Here is a 22654-nt window from a genome sequence, read left to right as displayed (position 1 = left end):
CCAGTGCGCAAATGGACCAGAAATTAAAGTTGGTTGCTGTGAAACACGCAAGACTGGAACCCAGATATCGAGCCTCCTGCTTCTCAATTGAACGCTTATAATTTGTGCTCTTTATCTCTTCAAAATAGAATATCCCCTCTCCGGTGCATGATTTATTTTTATCCTTGTTAAATTTGCATCGATCGAGATATCCCCCCCTCCTCTCCTCATCGACCTTCCTTCTCATCTATTTATCTATTTATCCCCCTCTGCACTCTGTGTCTTATATACACCCCCTCACCATCACCATCTATAGATTGCACCATTATTTCATCAACCACCCACATTGCACGCTGGAATAAACAACCACACTCTCATCATCTTTCCTAACCAGCATGAGCAGTCGGCAACCCCGCAGGCCACAGTCGAATTTCCGACAAAGCGGCCATCTCAACATGCCCCCGATGGAACACCGCATGTCGACGCAGATGGGGGGTCGCTCACACACCTCGCATTCCAGTCACTCCAATAACAGCAGTGGCCGAGCCCGGGAGTCCACCCATCTACAGCCTCATCCTCGCTCGTCCACTTACAAGCAATACAATCAGCAACATCGTAATTCCTCATTTGATTCCTATCGGCAAGCACGCAAATCTTCGCACGATCAGCGCCAGCGGCGCCGCACCATGCAACGGCCCAGCCCAAATGGCACCGGGATGGTGCAGTTCCAGAGCGGCGAGTATGGGGGATCGCGGAGCCGCCGCTCGCACTTGAACCGACAGCGCTCGCTCACACGTCCTGAGCGACAGCGAGCACGCCAGCCCATGATTCGAGAAGGCGGCCCTCGGGGCGGGTCGGACATGCAGCGACTACGCACCGTGCGCCGCCCTATGGTCAAGCCTCCGCCGCAAGCGGTCTCGGATGAAAAATTCAAGTTTGCCCCCTGGACCTGGTTCGCACAGATGGTCACATGCTGCATTCCTGGCTTCGCGCTCTCTTCGTGCGGAAAAAAGGACTCACAGATGCAGCAGGCATGGCGCGAAAAAGTAGCACTCTGTCTTATCATTGCATTTTTCTGTATATTGCTCGGATTTGTTACCTATGGGCTACAGCCGCTGCTCTGCCCGGAGAAGCAGGTTTCATTCTCATATACCCAACAGGCACCCGACGGGAGCGGGTTGGAGAAGGTGTTTCGAGAGGACGTGAACGTGCACGGAGAACTCTACACATACGAGGCGATGCAAGCCTTTCTCGCAAGGAAAAACATCGCATTCACCGATGCTTACAAGGGCCTGGACATCTCGGCCCTGTTTGACGCCACCGAAGGTAGATGCGCCGAGTTCGACAAGAACCAGCGCGTTGCACCCGACTTCCAGAACGGCTGCTCGGTCACCAGCCCCTATGGTGGAACCATCACAAGCAGCCCCTGCATTCCGCTGGCGGAGCTGCGCAGCACGGTGAGAGCCAAGGGAAATCTGGTTTTTGAATGGGAAGATCTGGTAAAGAATCGTGTCGATCCAGACCCAAAACTTTTCGTCCTCAACAATATGGGTAACCTGATCCTATGTGTGCCGGTGGCTGCATCTTTATCTAACTTGGTGTTTATTTTTTCCTCCGATATTTAGTCATGAACATGTCCTCATACCTTGCGCGCAACGATAACTACTTTGGACCAGCTGTCCACAGTTTAATCGTTCGCCACATCGGCCACGACGGCACCGCCTCGTTTTCGTTTCACCCTGACACAAAGCAAGCCATGCGTTGCATTCAATCGCGCTATGCCGTTGGCGTTGTGATGCGCGATACCATTGGTTGTCTTGGCGCCAACGTCGTGATGATGATCACTCTAGTGGTCATTGTGTGTCTGATCGTGGTGAGATTCTCCATGGCGGTGGTGTTCAGCTGGTGCGTGGCCCCGAAGTTGGTGGGGAAGAAGAAGCGCCTCTTGGGCGGCAGTGGCCAACACGATCCCGAGAGAAATCTTGGCGGGGGTAAAGGGTCTGCGGACGGGGTCGAAACGCAAGTCATGGATTCGAACCTGTATACGATCATGTTGGTGACGTGCTATTCCGAAGGGGAGGCGGGCTTGAGGACCACGTTTGACTCATTAGCGGCAACGACCTATTCCAACAAGCACAAGGTAATTCCTTGATTGTTCAGGGCTATCGCGTGGAAAGAGACATTTACACGTCTCCCCTAATGCTTGTTTCTGCAGTTATTATTTGTCATTTGCGATGGACTTATTACTGGTTCCGGAAACGATCGCACTACCCCGGATATGGTCATTGACATGCTCACCCTGGATAAAAACATGAACGATCCAAAGGCCTGCTCCTATATCGCCATCGCCGATGGGGAGAAGCAGCACAACATGGCAAAAGTGGTATGTATCCGTCTACTTGTATTTATTTTACAATGGGCGGCCCTAATTAAACCCTGTTTTCTCTATCCGCCTCTCTGATCAGTATGCGGGTCATTATATTTACAATAATGAGTGGATCCCGGCCATTTGCATTGTAAAGTGCGGCACCCCCGCGGAAATATCGTCGCCCAAGCCTGGTAATCGTGGTAAGCGTGACTCGCAAGTGCTCCTCATGTCCTACTTCCAGCGCGTGCTCTTCAACGACCGCTTCACGGAGCTTGACTACGAGATCTTCTGGAAGATGCAGTGGCTGATGAACGGAGTCACCCCGGACCAATTCGAGCTTGTGTTGATGGTGGATGCCGACACCAAGGTCATGCCTGACTCGCTAAGCTACATGGTGCGAGCCATGGTCAATGACACGACCATTATGGGGCTGTGCGGGGAAACCCGGATTGCGAACAAACGCCAGAGCTGTAAGTGATTTTGAAGGCTTCATTGGGCCCAGCCCCCCCTCCCCTCCTTCCTCTTGAGCATCTCCATACTGATGGACGTTTTGTGTAGGGGTGACGATGATCCAAGTGTTCGAGTACTACATCTCCCACCACTACGCCAAGGCCTTCGAGTCCATGTTCGGCGGTGTGACCTGTCTGCCCGGATGTTTCTGCATGTATCGTATCAAGGCGCCCAAAAACGGCGGCTGGGTTCCCTTGCTCGCCAACCCGGACATCCTGCTCGAGTACAACCAGAATGTGGTGACCTCACTGCACGAGAAGAATCTGCTGCTGCTCGGGGAGGATCGCTTCCTCTCCACGCTGATGCTGCGCACCTTCCCGAAGCGACAGATGATCTTCGTCCCGCAAGCGATCTGCAAAACGGTTGTGCCGGAGACCTTCAGCGTGCTGCTCTCGCAGCGGCGTCGCTGGATCAACTCGACGATCCACAATTTGATGGAGCTGGTCCTGGTGTCGGACCTCTGTGGCATTGCGTGTCTGTCGATGCAGTTTGCTGTCTTTGTGGAGTTGATTGGCACGGTGGTGCTGCCGGCGGCCATTGTATTCACGGTGTCGCTCATCATTGCCTCCATTATCGGGCCGGTCCAGGCCATTCCGCTCGTGCTCCTGGCCGCGATTCTTGGGCTGCCCGCCCTGCTGATTGTGGTCACGACGCGCAAGATCGTGTACATCATGTGGATGTTTGTGTACCTGCTTGCGCTCCCGGTGTGGAATCTTGTCCTGCCGGTGTACTCATTTTGGCATTTCGATGACTTCTCGTGGGGCCAGACGCGCAAGGTGCTCGGCGAGACGGCGGGCGAGGACCACGGGAAGAAGGAGGGAGAGTTTGAGACGAGCGCGATCGTGATGCGTAAGTGGGAGGAATGGGAACGGGAGCGCCTCGGGCTAAAGCGTGGCGAGAACAGCCATCGCCTGACCATGATGTCGGGGATGCCCGACGAGGCCAATGGCGCGAAGGCCCCCGCAGCGGGCGCAGGAATGCTGCTCAATCCCGAGATGTTGTCCGCAGGAGGCCCTGTGGATCCGCGGGCCTCTCGCTCGTGGAGCGGGAACGGCTTGCCCTCCACCGGGTCAAGCGGCAATCTGGTGGAGACGGGGAGCGGAAGATGGACCCCCTCCATCTCCCCGCGACTCAGCCGCCTCTCCACCTCCAACTCCTCGCCCAATCTCTTCGCGCCGCCCCCCGCCGGCGTGCGCACGAGCACCTATCTCAGCCCGAGGAACTCGCCTCGAGCCTCCGCTTTTCCCTCTCCCCCCCCCTCCGTCATGATGCGCACACCCACCATGGAGACGAGCTCGCTAGCGTCCGACGCCTCGTTTTCGGGCGGGATTCCCGACCGAAGGAACTCCCAGACCACACTGCTGGATGGGGGGGCCGATGGGGCCTTTGAGCACCACCTGAATCCTCCCCCGTCGCTGCCGAGAGTGCCCTCTAAAGAATCACTAGATCAAAGGGGTCTGCATTGAGAGGCTTGACGAAAAATACAAACCCATATTTATTCTTTTTGTGGATAATGATGAAGGTGATGATGATGAAGGATTGTTCTCTTTCTCTTAAAAATGGTCATCCAATTGTTTCATTCATTTGCTTTATTTCCATGCTCTAAATATATATATATATATACACATTTCTATTTATTCCTATACAATAATAATAATAAAATCACTCCTTTCTTTCAGCTCCCCTCGTGCTTTGCGTGGACGCATTTATATGGCCAAGGCCGTCGGCCCCCCCGAACACGGCGGCCTTGGAAGCGTGGAGAGGGCGGGGGCTTGAGCCGGCATTGGGGTTGGGGGAGAGGGCCGCGGCATTTTTGCTCGGCCACCAAGTCTGGCTCCGAAAAACGATTAAGGTTGTGACGCATGCGGACCTGCCCCCGGTACGTCGAGCCAGGAACAGGGTCATTTGCAGGGCCTTGCTGCGGCGCCCCGCCTGCTGCTCTCGTCGCGCGGGACGCGCTGACTGGCGCGGAGCTGGGGGGGGGACTCTCCTTGGAAAATGGAAGGCTTCCTTGAATAAACACGGGTGGGTCCAATTCATTTCCACCCTCTCCACTTTCCGTGGGTTCGGGCTTGAGGGGACGGCAGTCACGCTAAATGACGCACCCTTCTCCTGGTCTAAGTTTCCACGCGAGACAAAGCGAGCCAAGCCCCCTCCTCCTTGCCAATGGCGCCGCCCATGAATAACACGGTTTGGTGGGGGGGAGGCATGCAGAGGCGGAGAGCGCCAGGCGGCGGCCGTGCTCAGCGCGGGGATGCGTCGGATTGCGCGGGCTTAAAGAGGAAGCATTCTCGATCTGTGCCCCGTATGCTACACGTGTTATGGCTATATGAAAACGAAACCCCTGTACTTGTGAATCCGAAATTGTTAAACTGCCCGGGGCAAGCAAGCAGAGGCCTGGATTTGCCGCCGGCTCAGAAGGGTGGATGGCACTTTTGCAGTTGTTCCATATGCGGGCGTGCAGCGAATGGCAGAAACCACTCTCTGCGGAAAAGCGGGTGTGGAGGCTCTTCACACAAACGGACGAAGCTCGAGCAGAAACATTTTTATAAAAGGCCAACCGAGCAGGCGGCCCGGCCAAAACCACAGCCCTCCGCTTTCCCTCGCTCTTATCGTCTTCTCTTGCTCTTTCTCCCACAACAAACCATGCGCGCCAACGCCTCTGTGCTCCTCTTGCTCGCCCTCTTCGTGACCGCGTACGCCGTCCCCACCACCATCGAGATATGGGTCGCCCAGGACGGCCTGAAATTCACGCCTCCTGACGCCAAAGTCCGCGTCAACGATGTCGTCATGTGGCGGTGGGCCAAGGGCCCCCACAGCGTCACCCAGTCCCAAACGCTGGACGCTTGCGCGCCGGTGCCCGGCGGATTCGACTCGACGGTCAAGGCCAATGCCGGCGACAGCTACAATCTGACATTCACCCAGACCGGAACCGTGTTCTACTATTGCACGGTCGGTCAGCACTGCAAGAATGGCATGAGGGCACAGCTCACCATTCTGCCTGAAAATGCGCCCGTCCCCACCAACCCCACCGGAACGAACCCCCCCAGTGCGGCAAACCTCATGACCCCTGCGCGCGCAGCCGTAGCACTGATCGCGCTAGTCGCGGGGATGGCGGCGCTTCTCTAAAATGCGGCTCGTACACACGGAACATCCGCCTCCTCCTTAATCGCCCTCTTCCCCTCCCCCCACGCTGAACTTGTATGTGCAGTATTTAAATCATGCTTATTATTTTCAATTTTGTGTATTTCGAGCATTCCATTTTTGTTCTTTTAATTTTGCCGCTGTTTATTTGTTGCGTCAACTCGCTCTCCTTTCTCTCGAGATAATTAGATTTTGTTTTTATCGGAAGAAGACTCCGTTTGCATAAGAATAGAGAACACAAAGAGAAAAGAGACTGTCCATGATGCAGAAGGGAGGAGGGAAGTCGAGGTTGTCAGAACCCATTCGTCGGTGATGAAAAGAGAGGCAGCTCCTCTCGCTCCTCACCCGCCTCCCCCCCGAGAGGCGACCGCCGTTTTCCGGTCGCGGAGGAAACCGAACCAAACGTGATTCGGTAAATGCCGGGCCGCTCTTTGCCCGGCCGCGAGGGCATGTCCCCGTGAGCCGGGAGGGTGTGCGAGCGGGCTCGGCTCAGGGAGCTGGCGTTTGAGTTCGAGTTGGAGGCCGTGGAGGCGAGCGATCCAGTGGATTGCTGGAAGTAAGGGACATAGCTGGTATCGGTGGAGGTATCTTGAAGGGTGTTGGGCGGCTTGCGTACCGACGCGAGACTATGGAAACCTGATCTACTCGAAGGCATTTTGTATATACAAAGACATATACAAAGCGGGAAATCAGTGGAAAACACTAAACAATGTTTCGCGTTTCTGTCATCCTTACATGGCATTTCCCAGGTCTTCGAGCTAACAGAAATAGAGCATTTAGCATCCCTGACTAATGAATCGGATGTCCGCTGGCTAAGCAAGGGATCCTACCTTGGACATTAAGCCATTGAGATCCTGCTCCTTCTTTTCAAAGTGCTCCGCGTTCTTGCGATATACCTCAGCAGTAGACTCGTTGCCCAAATCGGTGATGGCCCGCTTGCCCTCCTCCCCAAACACATGCTCTAGCGCAATGTGGGAAACGGCCAGGGCGATCTGCTTCCGGCGAATGAGGTCCAATTCTTTGAAGATGGTGTGTGTAAAAGCGCCTGGAGGTTTTATGAGGTGAGGGGGAGGGAGTGAGTGAGATAAAGCGACGATGATTTGCGCTGGAATAACGGCTCTCATGCCTTACGTACCTGGAGGCTGCACCTCCTCGCGCGCAAGCACAGAGTCAAGCCGCTGGAACTCCTGATCAAGATGATCGAAGATGCGGTCATGCTCAGTTTTTCCGTGTGTCATGATGGGAGGAAGGGGAGGCCGCTACTATTTTGGATCACTTCACCTTTTACCCCAAGAACTCAAATATCCAGAATCCGAAAAGTTTCGTGACTGCATTCGAGGAGGGTGGCAATGAAACTATTCATCAGAATTTCAAAGCCACTCCAGGCTATCTGATGGAGGATTTGTGGAGCGTCATTTTTTTTTGGAACGCATTGATATCTTTCACATTTAGTGTCAGGACAGCTAGCTCAGCGTTCTCACTAAAATAAGCCGTCCGCAGAAGTAGCACAAGTGCAAAGAACAAACAAAAACGCAGATATATATGTGTTGTGTTATAAATAGAAAAAAAAGAAGAAAAAAGAAGAGAAAATGTGGCAAAAAAAATTATAGGCGGGTACTGATGATGGAGAAAGAAAAGATAAAGAACAATTAATAGAAAAATCCGGTTGAAAGAGTATCACATGGTACAGATATAATTATGGAAGAGATCAGACTAAGGTAACAGAGAAGGAAAAAAAAAAAAAAGACAATGCCGATGAAAAAGTATAAACCAAGTAGAAAAAGAAAAATGGGTTAAGCCATGGCAACAATAAAAAAAAACATAACGAGCTCCGCACAATTCAACGTATCAGCCAAAGACAAGCCGTCCCTTATCTTATCTTAAATCGTATGGCTCCGCTGCCATCTCCACAGACCTCTCCCTCCACACGCGAAAGCGAAGTCAAAAACTCCCCTAGCAATTCGTCCCGCACCTTCCCCGCGTCCTCGCCGATGTTCTCCAATATCTTCACGTCAAGATTGGACTTTTCCAGATTAACCCGTCGGCCCGCGAGGGGTTGCCATGTAGAGCGCTTGGCCAAAGGAGCACGAGGGGGAAGGGTAGTGTGGGGCGGTAGAGGCTGCCTTAAACTAATGACTTCAGGCGCCCCACACGAGGCCGATGCAGAAACTGATCGCATGGGGGGCTGGGCCGTCGCATTCATCAGAGACGGTGACGAGGCAGCAGAAGTGCTGAGCGAGCGGCCTAGGCCGCTGTCTATTCCACGTCGCAGTCCTACCCTCCTTGTAAACCCGTGGCTGGTGGGATGCAATTTCGGGAGTGGTGTATCCTTTTGCCCCGGCGTTTCCCCCCTCGAGGAGTCATGCTCCTCCATGCGCGCCTGCTTTTCCGCCTCCCCGTCTTTCGAAGCCGGCTCGTTAGGCGTAGTTTCATCCGGTACGTTTGGAAACGTTTTTCCGGTCGTTGAGGGAGCAGACACCGGCTTGTCGGCGTCGGCGGAGAGCGCTGCTCCCTTTTTGCCATGCTCTGGGGTCTGACACGCCCCCTCCTGAACCGCCACATCCTCAACACTCCGACACCTTCGATGCCCCAGCTGCCGCCCTAGAGACCCCGATGGGGACGCTCGCCTGGTCTCTCGCACGCTATTGGAGAGGTTGGCGAACCCGCCCGAACCAGACCACGGAGCGCTGGTGAGAGAGGTGGTTCGGATGCGCGGTGAGAGACTGAACAAGGTGGGCGGAGATAGGTGTGGAGACGAAATGGCGGCCGTGCTCGCCCCGGGCGAGTAGGAGGTGGCGGTTCGAATCCGCAAAGTAGGATGCGGTTGGATGGGCGACCGCATTGGTATAGGCGCCGTCGAGACCATCGACGACACCGAGGAAGTGGTCGAGGAGTCGTGCAGCCCCAATGGATCCGACTTCAGGTACTCCAGAGAAGCCTGCAGCGTCACCAGGGCAAAGCCAAGCTCGGGCCGGTCCGTTTTCGCCAAGCGGAACCTCTCCATGTGGTAAACATGGCTTACCAGGTGTGCCACCCGCGCACGCACCACGATGAACGACAGAAGGGGGATGAAATCGTCCGAGGTCACTTGCACGTAATCGTGTAAATTGGGGTCCCCCGGGCGAATCTCGGACATGTAACGCTCCACCGCCCGAGAGATTTCGTCCAGACACTTCTTTACGCACATCAGCTTTTCCCGCGGGGTGACGACCGGGTCCAACACGTCCTCCGACTCAAGCTCCAATGAAAGAGTAGGCCAAAAATCCCTCTCGCTGCTCTCCACGCTGGCGTCATTAAAGCGGCGGAGCTGCGAAATGGCAGCGCTAAAGTAGGCGAGAGGAATACCGTGGAGCTCCTCATCAACATTGAAGCCCCGAAGTGTCGTCGCCTTGCGATTGTAGATGCGAATGATGGAGTCGATATAGGAGTCGTGATTTACGAACATGGGGACAAGTGACTGGGCAAATATTTTGTTATGCACCTGAGCCATGACAACACTAAATAAAAAAATATAGTTAGCATGTGATATGGAGAAGGCGAAGGGCGAAGGGGGTTGCATACTTTTCCACTAGCTCGAGGAAGTGCTCATGCTCCGAGGCTACTCGGCAAACCTTGTTCAGCCGTGAGTTGTCTCGCAGAATATCCTAAAGTTAAATATAGGTGAATGGTTCACTCTCATCATGACATGATCAAGGAAAGGCTGCGCGGCACCTACCTCCACAAGCCTCTCGAATATCTGCATGATTCGATCGACGGCAAATGAGGTATACCCTCGTACATAGATATAGTTCTCATTGAAGGCGCTGATGGCAGACTGGAACGTTTTGAGAGCCCTTGCGTTCTCAGAAAAGCCTTTCAGAAACTCGAAATCACTAGAAAACAGGGATAAATTAGAGGATCGTGTCGAAATTAGCCGTGGAGCTTTTACTTACTTTTCAGAGTTGCGATCATGGGGTACTGTCAACAATTCTTGGGGGAGGGGCTGTTCGAAAAAGTAGGTGCAGATACGTTAACAATATGCCTAAGGTGGAGAGAAAAACGATGCAATGCCAACCTTGGAATTACCCTCGAGCGGCCGGTCAATGATAAGCACACGTACTGGACGATAGTTGTTGCTATACACCAACACCTCCGTAACGATGCGTACCTTTCTGCTGCGCTTGAAGCCTATGTAAAGAGACGTGGGAGAGTTATAGGACAGCGGGCAAGGAGAGCCTAAGCTGCACCGATTCACCTTCGATACCCTGCACATATTTCTTTTCAGCAAGGACGGTTTTCCCATTCATACTCAGAAACTGTCCCTTGTAATATGGGGATGGAACTAGCGAGTGGGTCTCTAATAAATAAGAAGAGCCGATTAATAACCCTCTTGGAACCCCCAAACGATTCATCATCCTTACGTAAAAGATCCTTTGTAATGTTCAGCTCAACGAGGCTCTGCGAATGCGGAACCAGCAGCACCGCCACTCGTTGCAGAACAGGAGTTTTCTGCAATGCAATCTGAAATAGAACAAGTTAAGTGTTAGAGGTATATAGCACGGGGAAGAGGACAAAAATAAGTCTGCTCCAGAGTTTCGGAAATAATTACATAAAATGGATTGGTGTAGATTTCTTCAGGTTCTGGAAGCGGCCCTTCAGGTGGGGGCGATGAAGTTCTTAGAGGAGATGGAAGACGCTTTCTACCCGACAGCCGCGCTGGCAGGGACACCGGGCCTCGCTCGCCACCATTTTCCTCCAGTTGGACGTGGTTTCCTCCGCCCTTCAGAGCAAACAGTGACATGAGAGAACTCAGCGATGAGCTGCGTTTGCGGTGGTGCGCAGCGTTATCATCTTCGCGATGTGAAGGTGATGTCACCCGCGGGGGAGGCGATGTCGATTGGGCCGATGTATCGATAAGAGAAACTGAGGATTTTGTAAAGAGATTGCTGACGGATAAGGACATGAGCTTGCCCTGCTGGATATATTAGAGGATTTGGATGGCGTCGGCCACCTTGGCTTTCGTTTCTGATTCCTGGGAACGAAATGGAAAATCGTAGAGAATGGCGAGAAATTAGCCCCCCTTCTCTTTGTTATCTGAGTGAGAAAAATACAGTAGGAGAGAGTAAGTTTATTCCCCCCTCCCTCAACAGCGCTATCTATTCTCAGTTCCGCCGTTTATATGTGAGATAGGAAAAGATAAAGAGACGTGACCCGCCAAAACCAGAAATACGCAAAGGATGGAAATAGAGCGCAGGAGATTTTAGTTAGGACAAGTCAATCACGGATTTCTCCAATACAACCAAGGTGGAACAAAGGGATCCAGGAAAAGAGAGGTGTTTGGAGCGTCGGAAATCGTGGATAGATTCTGAAAATTTTCTGATATCTTGCTCGACCTAGGCAAGCTTTCTTTGAAATTTCAATGAGGTCCGAGGAGTCAATCAGTGGGGAAAAAGATCATTTCTTTAATAGGAGGATATCGCCAAATTCATTATGAAGCTAATCCCTATTTCGTCTAGCAAGGACAAATTTTTGGTCTTCATACCCTAGAATAATACATGCAGGTCAAGAAAAAGGTTTCGCCAGCCCACAACCCCCGATGTAAATAAGTGCAATGGGGACATCGTCGTCTACTCCCTTAAATCTCTCCTTTGACATCGATATATGGAATGTTTTGATCATTTCTTTAGAGGGAATGAGTTTACTCAGGTAATAGGCAGGAAATCCACTCAAAATTCCCACTGCAAAGGATGTCCTGGAAAAAAGTGTTGGCTATGAGTGACAATCCATGCATCCAGGATCCCCTAAAATCGATGCATTTTTCGTAATTCGAGAACAAAGCGCTCTAGTCATTGCTGTCAGAGACCGCGACAGCTAATGCACACTTTGACCGATCATAGTACTTGCATGCCTTTCTGCTACTCGTTTCAGCAGACGCCATTATGAAAATGCCTGTCGAAGTACTAACCAGCTTATTCAACTCAACGCAACCTGTCATTTATATCAAACATGATGTAAAAAAGGTCGCATCCAAACCCTCATTTGGATCCCCACCCAATTGCCATCGTAATGGCAGCAAGCCTCACCTTCTTGCTAGCTTTTTCACTGGCTACAACAATCCGGCTATAGCGTGGCTGATAGTCCCACTCACGTTTTTATTTAATGTCTCAAAAACCGTAGAAAACTACAAACTTAACCAACCCAAATCTGATAGAGCTCACATGTAGTGTTGTGTCATTGAAAGGACTATATTCATATACACCGCAAATTTCCAGCGACTAGATTGGCAACAAATGTTTTGTGGCCAACATCATCGTGGCCTTGTAATCCCTCCATGAAAAAGAGCTGATAAAAGCCTCATAGCACGAAATCCTTGTGCTTGACGTATACTCTTGTGTCAATAACAATAGCAACTGCACTTCTCCACGTTAAAATGAATTCCATTCAGATATATGTTTTTATTGCTTTTGTTCATGGTGTGATACGAAATGCATGAAGGAACTCATTCGCTGGATGCTGTGTAATACATTTATGTGCTGCTAGAGTCGCATCCTGCTCAACACTGTCTACCTACAAGATAGCAATGAGACAATTCCTTTGGTCAGAGCAATGGAGGTGAGCACTGTCAGAAAAGCTATTAATTTGAAAAGCATTTTTGGCGAGGATATTTACCGAGGCAAATTTTAGAAAGGGGCTATTTTTAATTGTAGCTATATAATAGTAATTCTTCTCAGTTCCAAGTGGGTATCTATTTTGAGTATTGGATATGGATATCTTTAAACTGTGTAGACAAACCAACTCTCTGATAATAAACATTATTGTTTAATATAGGAGTCTCCACAATTCCCTGGACAATAAGGCTTTAATAAACCTTATCCTAAAGGGAGCATTTTGATCTTCGAGTCCATAGACTAAGCCACCATATTCTGCACGCAATAAAAAAATTACAGCACGATGTGCAATTGAAGGTATATAGAAGATTGAGCTCCTCATAACGATGACATCAAGTACATCCTCATCCGTCCAATTTACTGTCGGTAAATTGGACGCGGGTATGGTTAGTAATGTTCTCTACACACGTTTAATGTGAAAAGAATTTCACCGATGAGGTGGCATTCTCATCCGCGAGGCCATCTTCAAAAGTGCAATTCTTTTTTCTTTTATCAATGATGGGACTTTGATGATTTTATTTCTCTTCTTTAAGGCACTACTTTTGACCGATGATCACCATCTCATTGAATTTCCATCCCTTCTTCTCCCAGAAGGAGTTTCCTCCGGCTCCATTGTTAATATTTCAGTACAACGAAATCTCGATGCAGAACGCCAGCAAGAGGAGGAGTTTCTTTCCATCCAGGATCGCATTTTCACTCAGTATGGCTCTCACTCCCCGGAGACACCTATTCTGCGCGTTCGTGCCGTGACGCAAACAAGCGTATCGCTCGAATGGGACCCGTTGGTGTTGCATTCGGCAGAGTTCAAAGCACTTGAAATCTATCGCGACGGTCAGAGGCTCCCGCCGAGCACAGTGCCGCAAACCCCCTTTGCTGTTCAAACAAAAGTCACAGGGCTAGAGTGTGATCATGAGTATAGATTTAGGATCGTGCTGCGCACCTCTGCCGGAAGGTACGAATCCAACTCTGTGCAAGTCAAGACACATAGCATGGAAAATCTGACCGGAATCCGGATTGCATTTGGAGAATTTGATGGGGCCCGCGAGGCGGTTGAGGAGCGGATTAGCGACGTGAAAAAAGTGGTGGAGCAGATTGGTGCCAAATGGGATAACGAAACAACAAGCGATACCACCCATTTGATTGCCACCACGCAGGGCGGCGCGAACTATGATCAAGCGATCCGACTCTCGATTCCGGTCGTTAAGCCAGAGTGGCTCAGTGCCTGCCAAAAAGAAGGGAAACTCCAGGTCTGTTTACCTTATTTCCTTGGCCCGGAGCAACGAAATCCTTCGGATCAATAATCGATAGGCATCCTCTTTCTTTAACCGCAACCTACCGTGAATGTGAAACTCCAAAAGAGGTTACTGCTGATGTAATCACGCATTGACTAGATGGAAATGTTATTTCTAATTTCAATCCCCCTCCCTCTCCACTTTCTTACTTCGCCATGTGATACGCTCTACTTATCCTTAATGTTTGTTCGAGATGTGCTTAAGCGGTCTCCCCCCTCTTCGGACCGAATAATATATAAAAGGCCACTTTGCTCCCATCGCACAACCCCCTCCCTCTTAGAAATTATCTCCTCCAAATTGGTAGAATTATCGAACTATTAAAAGCAGAAGAAATGGGCCGGAAAATAATAGACCAATCTTCAAGACCCATCCAGAGTTGTTTTTCGTATTAATTCTCCTGAGATTCGGATGATTTCATTTGCCCGGGAAGGAATTTGCCACCGATTTGGATCCGCAAAGAAAAAATGCTGTCGAGGTCGTACTCGAGCAGATGAAACTGGGCCAAGCTTCGCACCCCTTCAACCGGAATCTAAGTCATTCTGAATTTTGATAGAGGTGGGGGAGAGGAAAAAAACTCGAGAAAATTAAAAACATAGGCCCGCTTGTGCCAACGCCCGAATGCATAAATGGCCCATTACTATCAAACCATCGTACCACTTGATGCTCTCCCACAAAAAAACGAAACCTCCAAAGTACAAACTAGCACACACTAGGATCCTTGAAAAGAGGAGGGATTGATTCGAAATAAATGGGGGGATGGGTGAGAGTCGTAAGCGATAAAATTACCCTCAGGCCGCATCTTATATAAAGAGAAGCTTCTTCCCCCCTTTCACAAGCACATTGACGCAGGCACAAAATCCTAAAGTAAGTGAATGTTGTCCCCTCTTAAACTTTCCCTGGTCGCAACCCTTTTGGGTGCCACGCTCGCCGCCAGCCAGCCCACGTCCCACCACCACGACAAGCGCCAGGTCGACGTTCTCGACCCCATTGGGCTGCGCGACACCATTCTGGACACCATCCGAGATCCCCTTGGCCAGATCGTCAACACGGCTCGAGGTTTAGCAAGGGCTGGAGCCGACGCCAGTATGCATACCCCCCTCCTGTTTCTTTCCCATGGTTCATTGCTCTAATTCCTCTTCCCCTCTCTTTGTGTACAGCTTCGCCCAACGGAAACGAGAGGGTCGGTAATGTTCTGAGCCCAGTGAACCTCAATCCACTCAACGGCAGAGTGGGCCGCGTTGGAGGAGGTTCGGCCACGGCGCCCCCCGCCCCCGCTTCCAACCAGCAGTCCAAGCCCAGCAGCGGGGAGAAGAAGGGTGGGAAATCAAAGAATGGCGATAAGAAGAAGCCAAAGTCCACCGAGAAGAAATCCAAGTCGAGCGAGAAGAAGCCAAAGGAGAAGAAGACGAAGACGGTGACGGAGAAACCAAAGGAGTCGTCTAAGTCATCGTCCTCTTCGTCGTCGTCGTCTTCCTCGGATGGCCCAGTGACCAAGAAGAAGCGAGTGAAGAAGGTCAAAAAGACCAAGAAGAAGACATCCAGTTAAGCGGTAATTCAAGGAGATAGTCTACAATGTCATTGCTTTTAGTGTAATAATTGCATATAAATCGATCTACATCATGTCATCAGTCATTATTTCAGTTGTATACGACCAATACAATCATTCATTCACTTATTCATTCATCCATTCATTTATTCGTTCTCCCCCTCCAATCTTAATAAACGTTGTAAAAAAAAATTTCAAGCAAACACTAGTAGAGAAAAAATATAGCATTGCTAGGAATGCTAAATGTACGGACAGATTTGCAATATCAATAAAAACACACACGCACACACTTGCTCCGCTGCTTTATTCAAAAGTGAATAAAAATTAAAGTCTAGTCAAGTAGAGCCTTGGGGTCAAATAGAAACCAGCCAGGTTTAATGGATGAAAACTCTAATATTTACAAATACATAGCAAAAGAGGAAGCATCGTCAGAGCTCTGAGTGCTCAAGTTTCTTCTTGTTTTTGGTCGAAGGCTTCGAAAACGATGGGGTTTCGATGGAGGGATCATACTTGGCACCACTTTGAAGGGCTAATTCGGAAAGAAAGCATTAGTCGCGCAAATTAATCGCACTAAGCCTAGAGTGATGCTTACCATCTACTACGTCCGAAGTGACTGAGATGGGGAAGATGACGGAGTACTCGATAAATAATTTACCCTTAAACGAGGGGAAATTATGGTGGGGCATTCCTTCTCCAGCGATTTCCTGCACAAAGCCTACCAAAATATTCAACCATTCAATTCGTATCGGGAAAGCGGGTCAAATCCATGGAGAGGAGGAAAATAAAAGAAAGAAGAAGTTACCATGAGGAGTGATTTGATCACGCTTCAAAACGATTTTATGACCATCTAGGTGGGATATCTCTTTCTCGAAACCGCCCAGAGATTCAGTCAAGGTGATGTCCAGCGTAGCGTAAAGATCGTTTCCATCCCGAGTAAATATAGGATGGGGCAGCACCCTTAGCACAAATATCAAGTCTCCAGGCACGATATCGGGGGTTTCGTCTGCTTTTCGTTCAAATACGATGGTGTCTCCCTCCACCATGCCACGCTCAATCACCAGTGTAAGTTGCTCGTTTCCACGACGGACCTTGCGGCCCTTGCAGACGTCGCACGCCTTGCGAATGATCTTTCCGGTTCCGTGACACTTGTCGCATGTGGACTGGAAGGATTGAAAGATACCAGGCCCAAGGGCTTGACGAACCACCTTGACACCATGACCTTGACAGGAAGTGCAAGTGACTATATCATTGGGGCTTTTGGCACCCGAGCCACGGCAGTGGTCGCAAATGACTTGTCTAGAAAGATCGAACTACAATGTGTCCTATTAGTGGGGACAGCAAACTTACTAGCAAACCTAATTCTTATCACGCACCTCAACTTCCTTTCCAAGATAAAGGTCCTGGAGTTCTATGTCAATGGGTATCTGTAGACTGGGTCCTTTTCGTTCGGTGTGAAATTCTGAATAGACAAGCAGTTTAGCGGACATAAGTTAGGGTGATGATGTAAAACAGTCGAAGGGAGGCCATGAGCTACGAATTCTTACCGAATTTCATAGAACCGCCACCAAAGAATTGTCTAAATATATCGAAAGGATCGTGGAATTGTGATCCCTGTCCGCTCTGCTTCAAACCTTCCTCTCCATATTGGTCGTATATGCGCTTTTTTTCATCGTCACTCAGGACCTCGTAGGCTAGAACAGGTTCAATAATTCAACACGAGCTCAGCATACTTCTTCAGGAAAAACTACTCACCCTGGGCTAGCTCGACGAATTTGGCCTCTGCCTCCTTGTCACCTGGGTTTTTGTCTGGATGGTATTTTTTTGAAAGTACTTTATATGCCTTTTTAATCTCCCGCAAGCTAGCATCCCGCGAAACTCCTAGAACATCATAATAGTCGCGGCCAGCCAGCGCCAGGGATATAACCCACGCCGAGAGCACCAAGACGAACAAGGAGATCGCCTTTAATCGCATGCCCACAATTATTTGAATTGAATACTTTAATACCGATAAAAATGTTCTGAAGACGTGCCCTTTACTTGAATCAACATGTCTCTCGCCTATTGGTCAATGTTGAATGTGGCTTTGCTTGTTTATATATATATTTACTGCTTGACACGGCTTTTAACATCTTTGTTATTTACTTGTTGGTCAGTCGCTCTTTTATAAGGTAAGCATTTTCTTCCCTTTATATCTGTGCATGTGTGCTAGAAGCAAGTCCTATGAGAAATGATGCTCTTCCCATGAGTTGTTTCGAATATAGGGCGTTCTCCTCTTGTCGCTTGCGGCAAGAGGAGAGCGTGTTTCTGCTTGCAATAGAAAAACAGTTGCTGTTTGAGGCTTCCAAGAGACTTTATTAGCTATTGGAGGTTATAGGTATGCACCTGACATTTTCACATAGAATACAGTTAAGTCATATTGTAACAGGCGTATTAATGCATTTTCTATGCTTGTTATAGGAAATTACTATGAAGCATTTCCCGTGAGTAGAGACCAATCTCCGTTTATTTTTATTTTTATTTTTCTTTTATCATCTCTTCGTCATTAGATATACATATCTCTTAATAAAACACTTAATGATTACCCTATTCCTATCTTATTTCAGCACAAGAAAGCTTTTGGTGCTATATCTATATGTTGTTTTCTAGATAAAAAGTGACCACTATATTGAATTTTTCTATCGAAACAGACTTGGAGTCAGTGAGTTTGCGAGCTTGTGATAACAATACCAGTGTATTGCAACCTCGGCTGTTTACTCTTTCGAAATTAAATTTAAAAGTCGTGCAAAAATCTACTGTAGCTATTGTTGTTTGCTTATGATTTATTGAGAGTCTGCATCATCAGTATTTGTGCCGCATCTCCGGTTGAGAGGGCTCCAGGACTCGCCCTCTAACAGGTGAGGGACTCTGAGACCCTGCCGCGTCATTTGGATAGCTGCAGGATCAAAACCTGCCAAACTTATTTTTCAAGAAGCTTGTCTGCTGTGATGCATCTGCTTTAATGGTTGAACTTTGTTTCCCGCGCCCACAGTTGCCTATCGATTCTACGCCCTCCGCCGCCTCCCTTCTCGATCTTTGCGCGGCTCGCGGTTTGGGCCTCTTGCCGGCCCACTGGGGGTCTTCCTGGATCACAGGTTTTACGCAACTAACAGAAGCGCGATCAGTTGCAATATGCCGCAGCAGGGTTTGCTTACGAAATTAAGGCACCTGCGCTCATTGGGCGCAGCTTCGCAGTGCCTTTGCAAGGCCCAGGGGGAGCTCATGCTAGCCGGAAACGGGTCGCAAGCGGCGAGCTAGCTTCCACACCCAACAATCATTCAAAAACACGTTTTCCGACAAATATGCTTATCCGCAGTTTGGCGCGATCTCATTGCTGCCCATAATTGGAAGCGTATTCACGCTTTCGTTACCGAATCGAAATCTCGCAACTCTTTATTCCTCCATTGCTCTCTTGTGTTTTCTTTTCTCTCCTTCCCTGTTCCTTGCTCGCACGTGCATATATTTGTTCAGTTGCGTCTTTGCAGGGTCTTTAGCTGTGTCTCTTTCAACTCTTTCTTTCCCCCGTCTCTTTACTTGCATTTTATTTATCATTTATTTTTCGTTTCACAGAGAGAGCGCGGAAAATAATAGAGGTAAATGCTTCCCCCCTTTTCCCTTTATATTTCAACTAGACTTTTGCTTTTTCCATCTCTTTCTCTCCTTCTTCCTGGTGTCTGTAGATGCTCTTGCCTTTGCTTTGGCCATCTTTTGAGATTATTTTGCTGCATCCCCATTCCCTTCATTTTCTGCTTTATTCTATTGTTCTGTAAACAGTCTACTTACATTTCCTCATTCTCATTCATACCAGCTGTCTCAATATTGCGTGTGTTTTTATTGACCATCATCTTCCCACTAGCTAACCATAATTATTTTTTTTTGTCTCGTGTACTCTTTGCAGGTAATTAACTCATCACCTTTACTAGATGGTCATCTAATTCTCACACTCTCCCTCTTTACTACATTATTAAAGGCCATTTATTGATTCCATTCCACAAAAGAATCTCTTTTTGCATATCCTCCTTCAGATCTCTAACTAAATTCTCCCCCTGTTCCTTCCTAATAAAAATGCTCTCTGATCCTTGCAATGGCCTTGCAACCTCCGCCGCTTATCTTCCAACCATTTCAAGTAAGGATCAGCTTGTTTCCGCTGCCGATGCTCCTACATTGCACCAAGTCTCTCCAGCACGCATTTCTCCATTGAGCTCTACTCCTTCATCGCCTGATTCAAGTTACGAAGAAGGAGGTGACCGCAGGTACTATCGCTCAGCGGGGGAAGATCAATATGCATGCTGTGATGGCGTCAGTCCGGGATCAAATGCAGAATTGGCTCCCCCTTTGTTAGGTCGTCAACTTGCCTCGCGTTCCCTTCCGGGTTCGCGTAGAAATTCGAAGCAAGCGGACGAATGGCTGGATATGGAGCGTCTGCAGTTGAATGATGAGGACCATCCGGAAATGCAGTAAGTGTTCGGATGGAGAATAGGTTAATGTTTTCGAGGTTTTAACGCGTTTCCACGTTACCAAGGAGAAACCTTCCGAAACCCTCTGCTACAAAAGCCTTCTCACTCGACGACACTTGCCTTGAGAGTCCCTCGTTTCCTCCTCTTCAGTTCAATGACCGCTTCCTGTACGACGACGAAAACAAAGAGGTGTCTTCTTTATTTGCTCGCAAGTATTTAAATGAAGACGACGACCGTTTCCCCATATTGGTTCGCGGGCGAGATAACCGTTCCAATGTGGTAAGTGCCGGCAAATGTTTGCGGACAGCTGCTTTTCTGGTTACTCAACTCCTTTCTTTGTTCTCTCAATGGGATGTAGTTATCGGCCTCTTCTGCTACTCTCAATGGCGAAGCCACTCCGAACAACTCCAACCTTCATGCAGTCGAATATCTGCGGGAATGGGGTTTTTCTCCTCAGTCTTCTGGCGAACTGGAGCATGATCGCTTGCTTTATTCTGCTGTGAACGGTGCATCCCACATTAAACACACTTCTCCCGTTGAGCTTGCGGCTGCCCATGCTTCAGCTACTAATCTCGCGACCACGAATCCAGCACCGCTAGACTACCTTGCTGCTCAGCCGCTCCTTGATCCTGGAGCCGTTGCTGCCGCACTTGCAGCATTCAACCCCTATAACCAAGCTTTGTATCAACAATATGGGCTGCCGCTGAATCGCCAGGGAAGTGATGGGATGCACTCGAATGGTAGCAGTCGATCTCCATCCAGTAGTACCAATGGCAATGGAAAGAGTAAAAAGAAAAACAACGACATTGAAATCTCGAACCGTTTTGCTGGGGTGAAGATCGAGGATTTGGAGGGAAGATTGTTTTCATTTTGCAAGGACCAGCACGGATGTCGGTTCTTGCAGAAGAAACTAGAGGAGCAGAACAGAAAAACTGTGGAAATGATCTTTCAAGAAATTCACCCCCACTTTGTCGAATTGATGACAGGTGAGGATCCTCCCCCCCCCTTCCCTTTCTCCCTGAACCGAATGAAGTACTAGCTTGACTAATACTTGTGCGGATATTCACTAGATCCCTTTGGAAACTACTTGTGCCAAAAGCTACTTGAATATTGCAACGACGAACAGCGAACGCGTCTCGTGCAAACGGTTGCTCCAGAGATGGTCGGAATCTCGCTCAACATGCATGGAACGCGCGCCGTCCAGCGTATGATCGAATATCTTTCCACACCGCAGCAAATACGTGCGGTGATTGGAGCCTTGAGTGGGAACGTGGTAACCCTTATCAAGGTAGGCCTCTCCCACCTCCCCTAGCAACACTCTTGCCTTCTGATCCGTTTTTACCATCCCAACTTTTTTTTTCTAGGATTTGAACGGGAACCATGTCATCCAGAAGTGTCTCAATCGACTTGCATCACAAGATAAGCAGTTCATCTATGATGCTGTCTCCGAGCAATGCGTCGAGGTTGCCACTCATCGCCATGGCTGCTGCGTGATGCAGCGCTGTATTGACCGAGCCTCGACCTCGCAAGTTCATCAGCTCGCCGAACAGGTGATAGCCAACGGTCTGACCCTGGTGATGGATCCGTTTGGGAACTACGTTGTACAATACATCTTGGATCTCCATGATGATCTCATTTCGCAGCGTCTTATTCATACGAATTTCAGGGGGAACGTCTGTCGCTTGTCGATGCAAAAATTCAGCTCCAATGTCATTGAGAAGTGTATCCGGGTTGCGGATGCGGTCACGAAAAATGCACTCTTAGAGGAGCTGTTGAACCGACAGCGGCTTGAGAGCTTACTTAGGGATTCCTACGGCAATTACGTTGTGCAAACAGCGCTTGACCATGCGGATCCCATCAACCGTGCAAAACTCATTGAGGCCATCCGACCATTGCTGCCCGCTATCCGGAGCACCCCCTACGGCAAACGCATTCAGTCCAAGATACAACGCGTGGAGCGCGCACAATACTCGGCCCAGCATCCCCTTGGTCAACCTCAGCCCGCTCCTCATCAACACATCCATCCAAGCATTCCCCACCAGCCTCCCCCCCACCACGCCTCGCAGCAGGCAGCTGTCGTTGCCGCCATGCAGACCCTGGGCGCTGCCGGATTATTGGGTTTGCCAGGGGACTTTGGAATGGCCGGGGGGTTGAGCACGGCACACCAACGAGCTGCCGCGGCAGCATTAGCGATGGGCGGTTATGGCGGCCAAAATGGGAACGGAGAGTGGTTCATGCATGGGTACTAATCATTTTATAATCTATATTCTTCCACCTATATCCTTTTATATTTTTTTTATATCTTATTTTCTACTTTATATAATCCTTTCTTGAAAACTGTTTTATTACGAAAAAAAAAATTAGAAAACCTCTTCCACTTTTTATACAAAACAATGAACATTTTGTTTTTTTTCTCCCTCCATCTTTCGTTTTCTATTACGATGTACTTCCATACAAGTATGCAAAATTTTATATTTCTTTTACATCTTTTCTAGTAGGAATTGTATTTATAACGAGTCCATCTTATTATATTCTCCTAGATATCATTTGGCGGAAAGGGGTGCTTCTTTCCCTTCATCGCCCTTTCTCTCTCTCCAATTTGACAATGCAATCCAATAAAAATTAAAGGTTGAATCACAGTCTAGCTTTGAGATGTCAACATTATCATCCACCTT

At 49.1% G+C, this 22654-nt stretch overlaps 10 protein-coding genes across 10 annotated transcripts; 5 read left to right on the top strand and 5 right to left on the bottom strand.

Moving 5' to 3' along the window:
• Window positions 1–374: 374 nt before the first annotated feature.
• VTP21DRAFT_4924 (uncharacterized protein) lies at window positions 375–4323 on the top strand (the record flags this gene model as incomplete). The annotated part of the gene is made up of 5 exons (XM_069395389.1): window positions 375–1530; window positions 1605–2119; window positions 2195–2362; window positions 2445–2817; window positions 2906–4323. The coding sequence occupies 5 exons, from the start codon at window positions 375–377 to the stop codon at window positions 4321–4323; spliced, it is 3630 nt and encodes a 1209-aa protein (XP_069248540.1).
• Window positions 4324–4519: 196 nt separating this feature from the next.
• VTP21DRAFT_4923 (uncharacterized protein) lies at window positions 4520–4897 on the bottom strand (the record flags this gene model as incomplete). The annotated part of the gene is made up of 1 exon (XM_069395388.1): window positions 4520–4897. The coding sequence occupies one exon, from the start codon at window positions 4895–4897 to the stop codon at window positions 4520–4522; it is 378 nt and encodes a 125-aa protein (XP_069248539.1).
• Window positions 4898–5023: 126 nt separating this feature from the next.
• On the top strand, window positions 5024–5986 carry VTP21DRAFT_4922 (uncharacterized protein; the record flags this gene model as incomplete). Its single annotated transcript, XM_069395387.1, has 1 exon — window positions 5024–5986. One exon carries the CDS (start codon window positions 5024–5026, stop codon window positions 5984–5986), a length of 963 nt encoding a protein of 320 aa, XP_069248538.1.
• A 307-nt stretch (window positions 5987–6293) lies between these two features.
• Window positions 6294–7239, bottom strand: VTP21DRAFT_4921 (uncharacterized protein; the record flags this gene model as incomplete). Its single annotated transcript, XM_069395386.1, has 4 exons — window positions 6294–6627; window positions 6737–6759; window positions 6832–7046; window positions 7137–7239. The coding sequence occupies 4 exons, from the start codon at window positions 7237–7239 to the stop codon at window positions 6294–6296; spliced, it is 675 nt and encodes a 224-aa protein (XP_069248537.1).
• Window positions 7240–7871: 632 nt separating this feature from the next.
• On the bottom strand, window positions 7872–10943 carry VTP21DRAFT_4920 (uncharacterized protein; the record flags this gene model as incomplete). The annotated part of the gene is made up of 8 exons (XM_069395385.1): window positions 7872–9498; window positions 9563–9645; window positions 9717–9873; window positions 9934–9983; window positions 10056–10168; window positions 10236–10337; window positions 10402–10501; window positions 10590–10943. The coding sequence occupies 8 exons, from the start codon at window positions 10941–10943 to the stop codon at window positions 7872–7874; spliced, it is 2586 nt and encodes an 861-aa protein (XP_069248536.1).
• Window positions 10944–12974: 2031 nt separating this feature from the next.
• Window positions 12975–13949, top strand: VTP21DRAFT_4919 (uncharacterized protein; the record flags this gene model as incomplete). Its single annotated transcript, XM_069395383.1, has 2 exons — window positions 12975–13034; window positions 13182–13949. 2 exons carry the CDS (start codon window positions 12975–12977, stop codon window positions 13947–13949), a joined length of 828 nt encoding a protein of 275 aa, XP_069248535.1.
• Window positions 13950–14812: 863 nt separating this feature from the next.
• VTP21DRAFT_4918 (uncharacterized protein) lies at window positions 14813–15486 on the top strand (the record flags this gene model as incomplete). Its single annotated transcript, XM_069395382.1, has 2 exons — window positions 14813–15023; window positions 15098–15486. 2 exons carry the CDS (start codon window positions 14813–14815, stop codon window positions 15484–15486), a joined length of 600 nt encoding a protein of 199 aa, XP_069248534.1.
• A 428-nt stretch (window positions 15487–15914) lies between these two features.
• On the bottom strand, window positions 15915–17458 carry VTP21DRAFT_4917 (uncharacterized protein; the record flags this gene model as incomplete). The annotated part of the gene is made up of 6 exons (XM_069395381.1): window positions 15915–16015; window positions 16079–16201; window positions 16289–16796; window positions 16860–16945; window positions 17031–17177; window positions 17239–17458. The coding sequence occupies 6 exons, from the start codon at window positions 17456–17458 to the stop codon at window positions 15915–15917; spliced, it is 1185 nt and encodes a 394-aa protein (XP_069248533.1).
• An 866-nt stretch (window positions 17459–18324) lies between these two features.
• VTP21DRAFT_4916 (uncharacterized protein) lies at window positions 18325–18746 on the bottom strand (the record flags this gene model as incomplete). The annotated part of the gene is made up of 3 exons (XM_069395380.1): window positions 18325–18373; window positions 18434–18628; window positions 18691–18746. 3 exons carry the CDS (start codon window positions 18744–18746, stop codon window positions 18325–18327), a joined length of 300 nt encoding a protein of 99 aa, XP_069248532.1.
• Window positions 18747–19587: 841 nt separating this feature from the next.
• VTP21DRAFT_4915 (uncharacterized protein) lies at window positions 19588–22228 on the top strand (the record flags this gene model as incomplete). The annotated part of the gene is made up of 5 exons (XM_069395379.1): window positions 19588–19979; window positions 20045–20258; window positions 20338–20965; window positions 21050–21267; window positions 21344–22228. 5 exons carry the CDS (start codon window positions 19588–19590, stop codon window positions 22226–22228), a joined length of 2337 nt encoding a protein of 778 aa, XP_069248531.1.
• Between the last annotated feature and the right edge of the window lie 426 nt (window positions 22229–22654).

Source organism: Calcarisporiella thermophila (assembly GCF_041956535.1).
Source record: "Calcarisporiella thermophila strain CBS 279.70 unplaced genomic scaffold VTP21scaffold_20, whole genome shotgun sequence".
Taxonomy (NCBI): domain Eukaryota; kingdom Fungi; phylum Calcarisporiellomycota; class Calcarisporiellomycetes; order Calcarisporiellales; family Calcarisporiellaceae; genus Calcarisporiella; species Calcarisporiella thermophila.
Note: the sequence above shows the minus strand (reverse complement) of the source record. Positions and strands in the feature narration are given on the sequence as shown.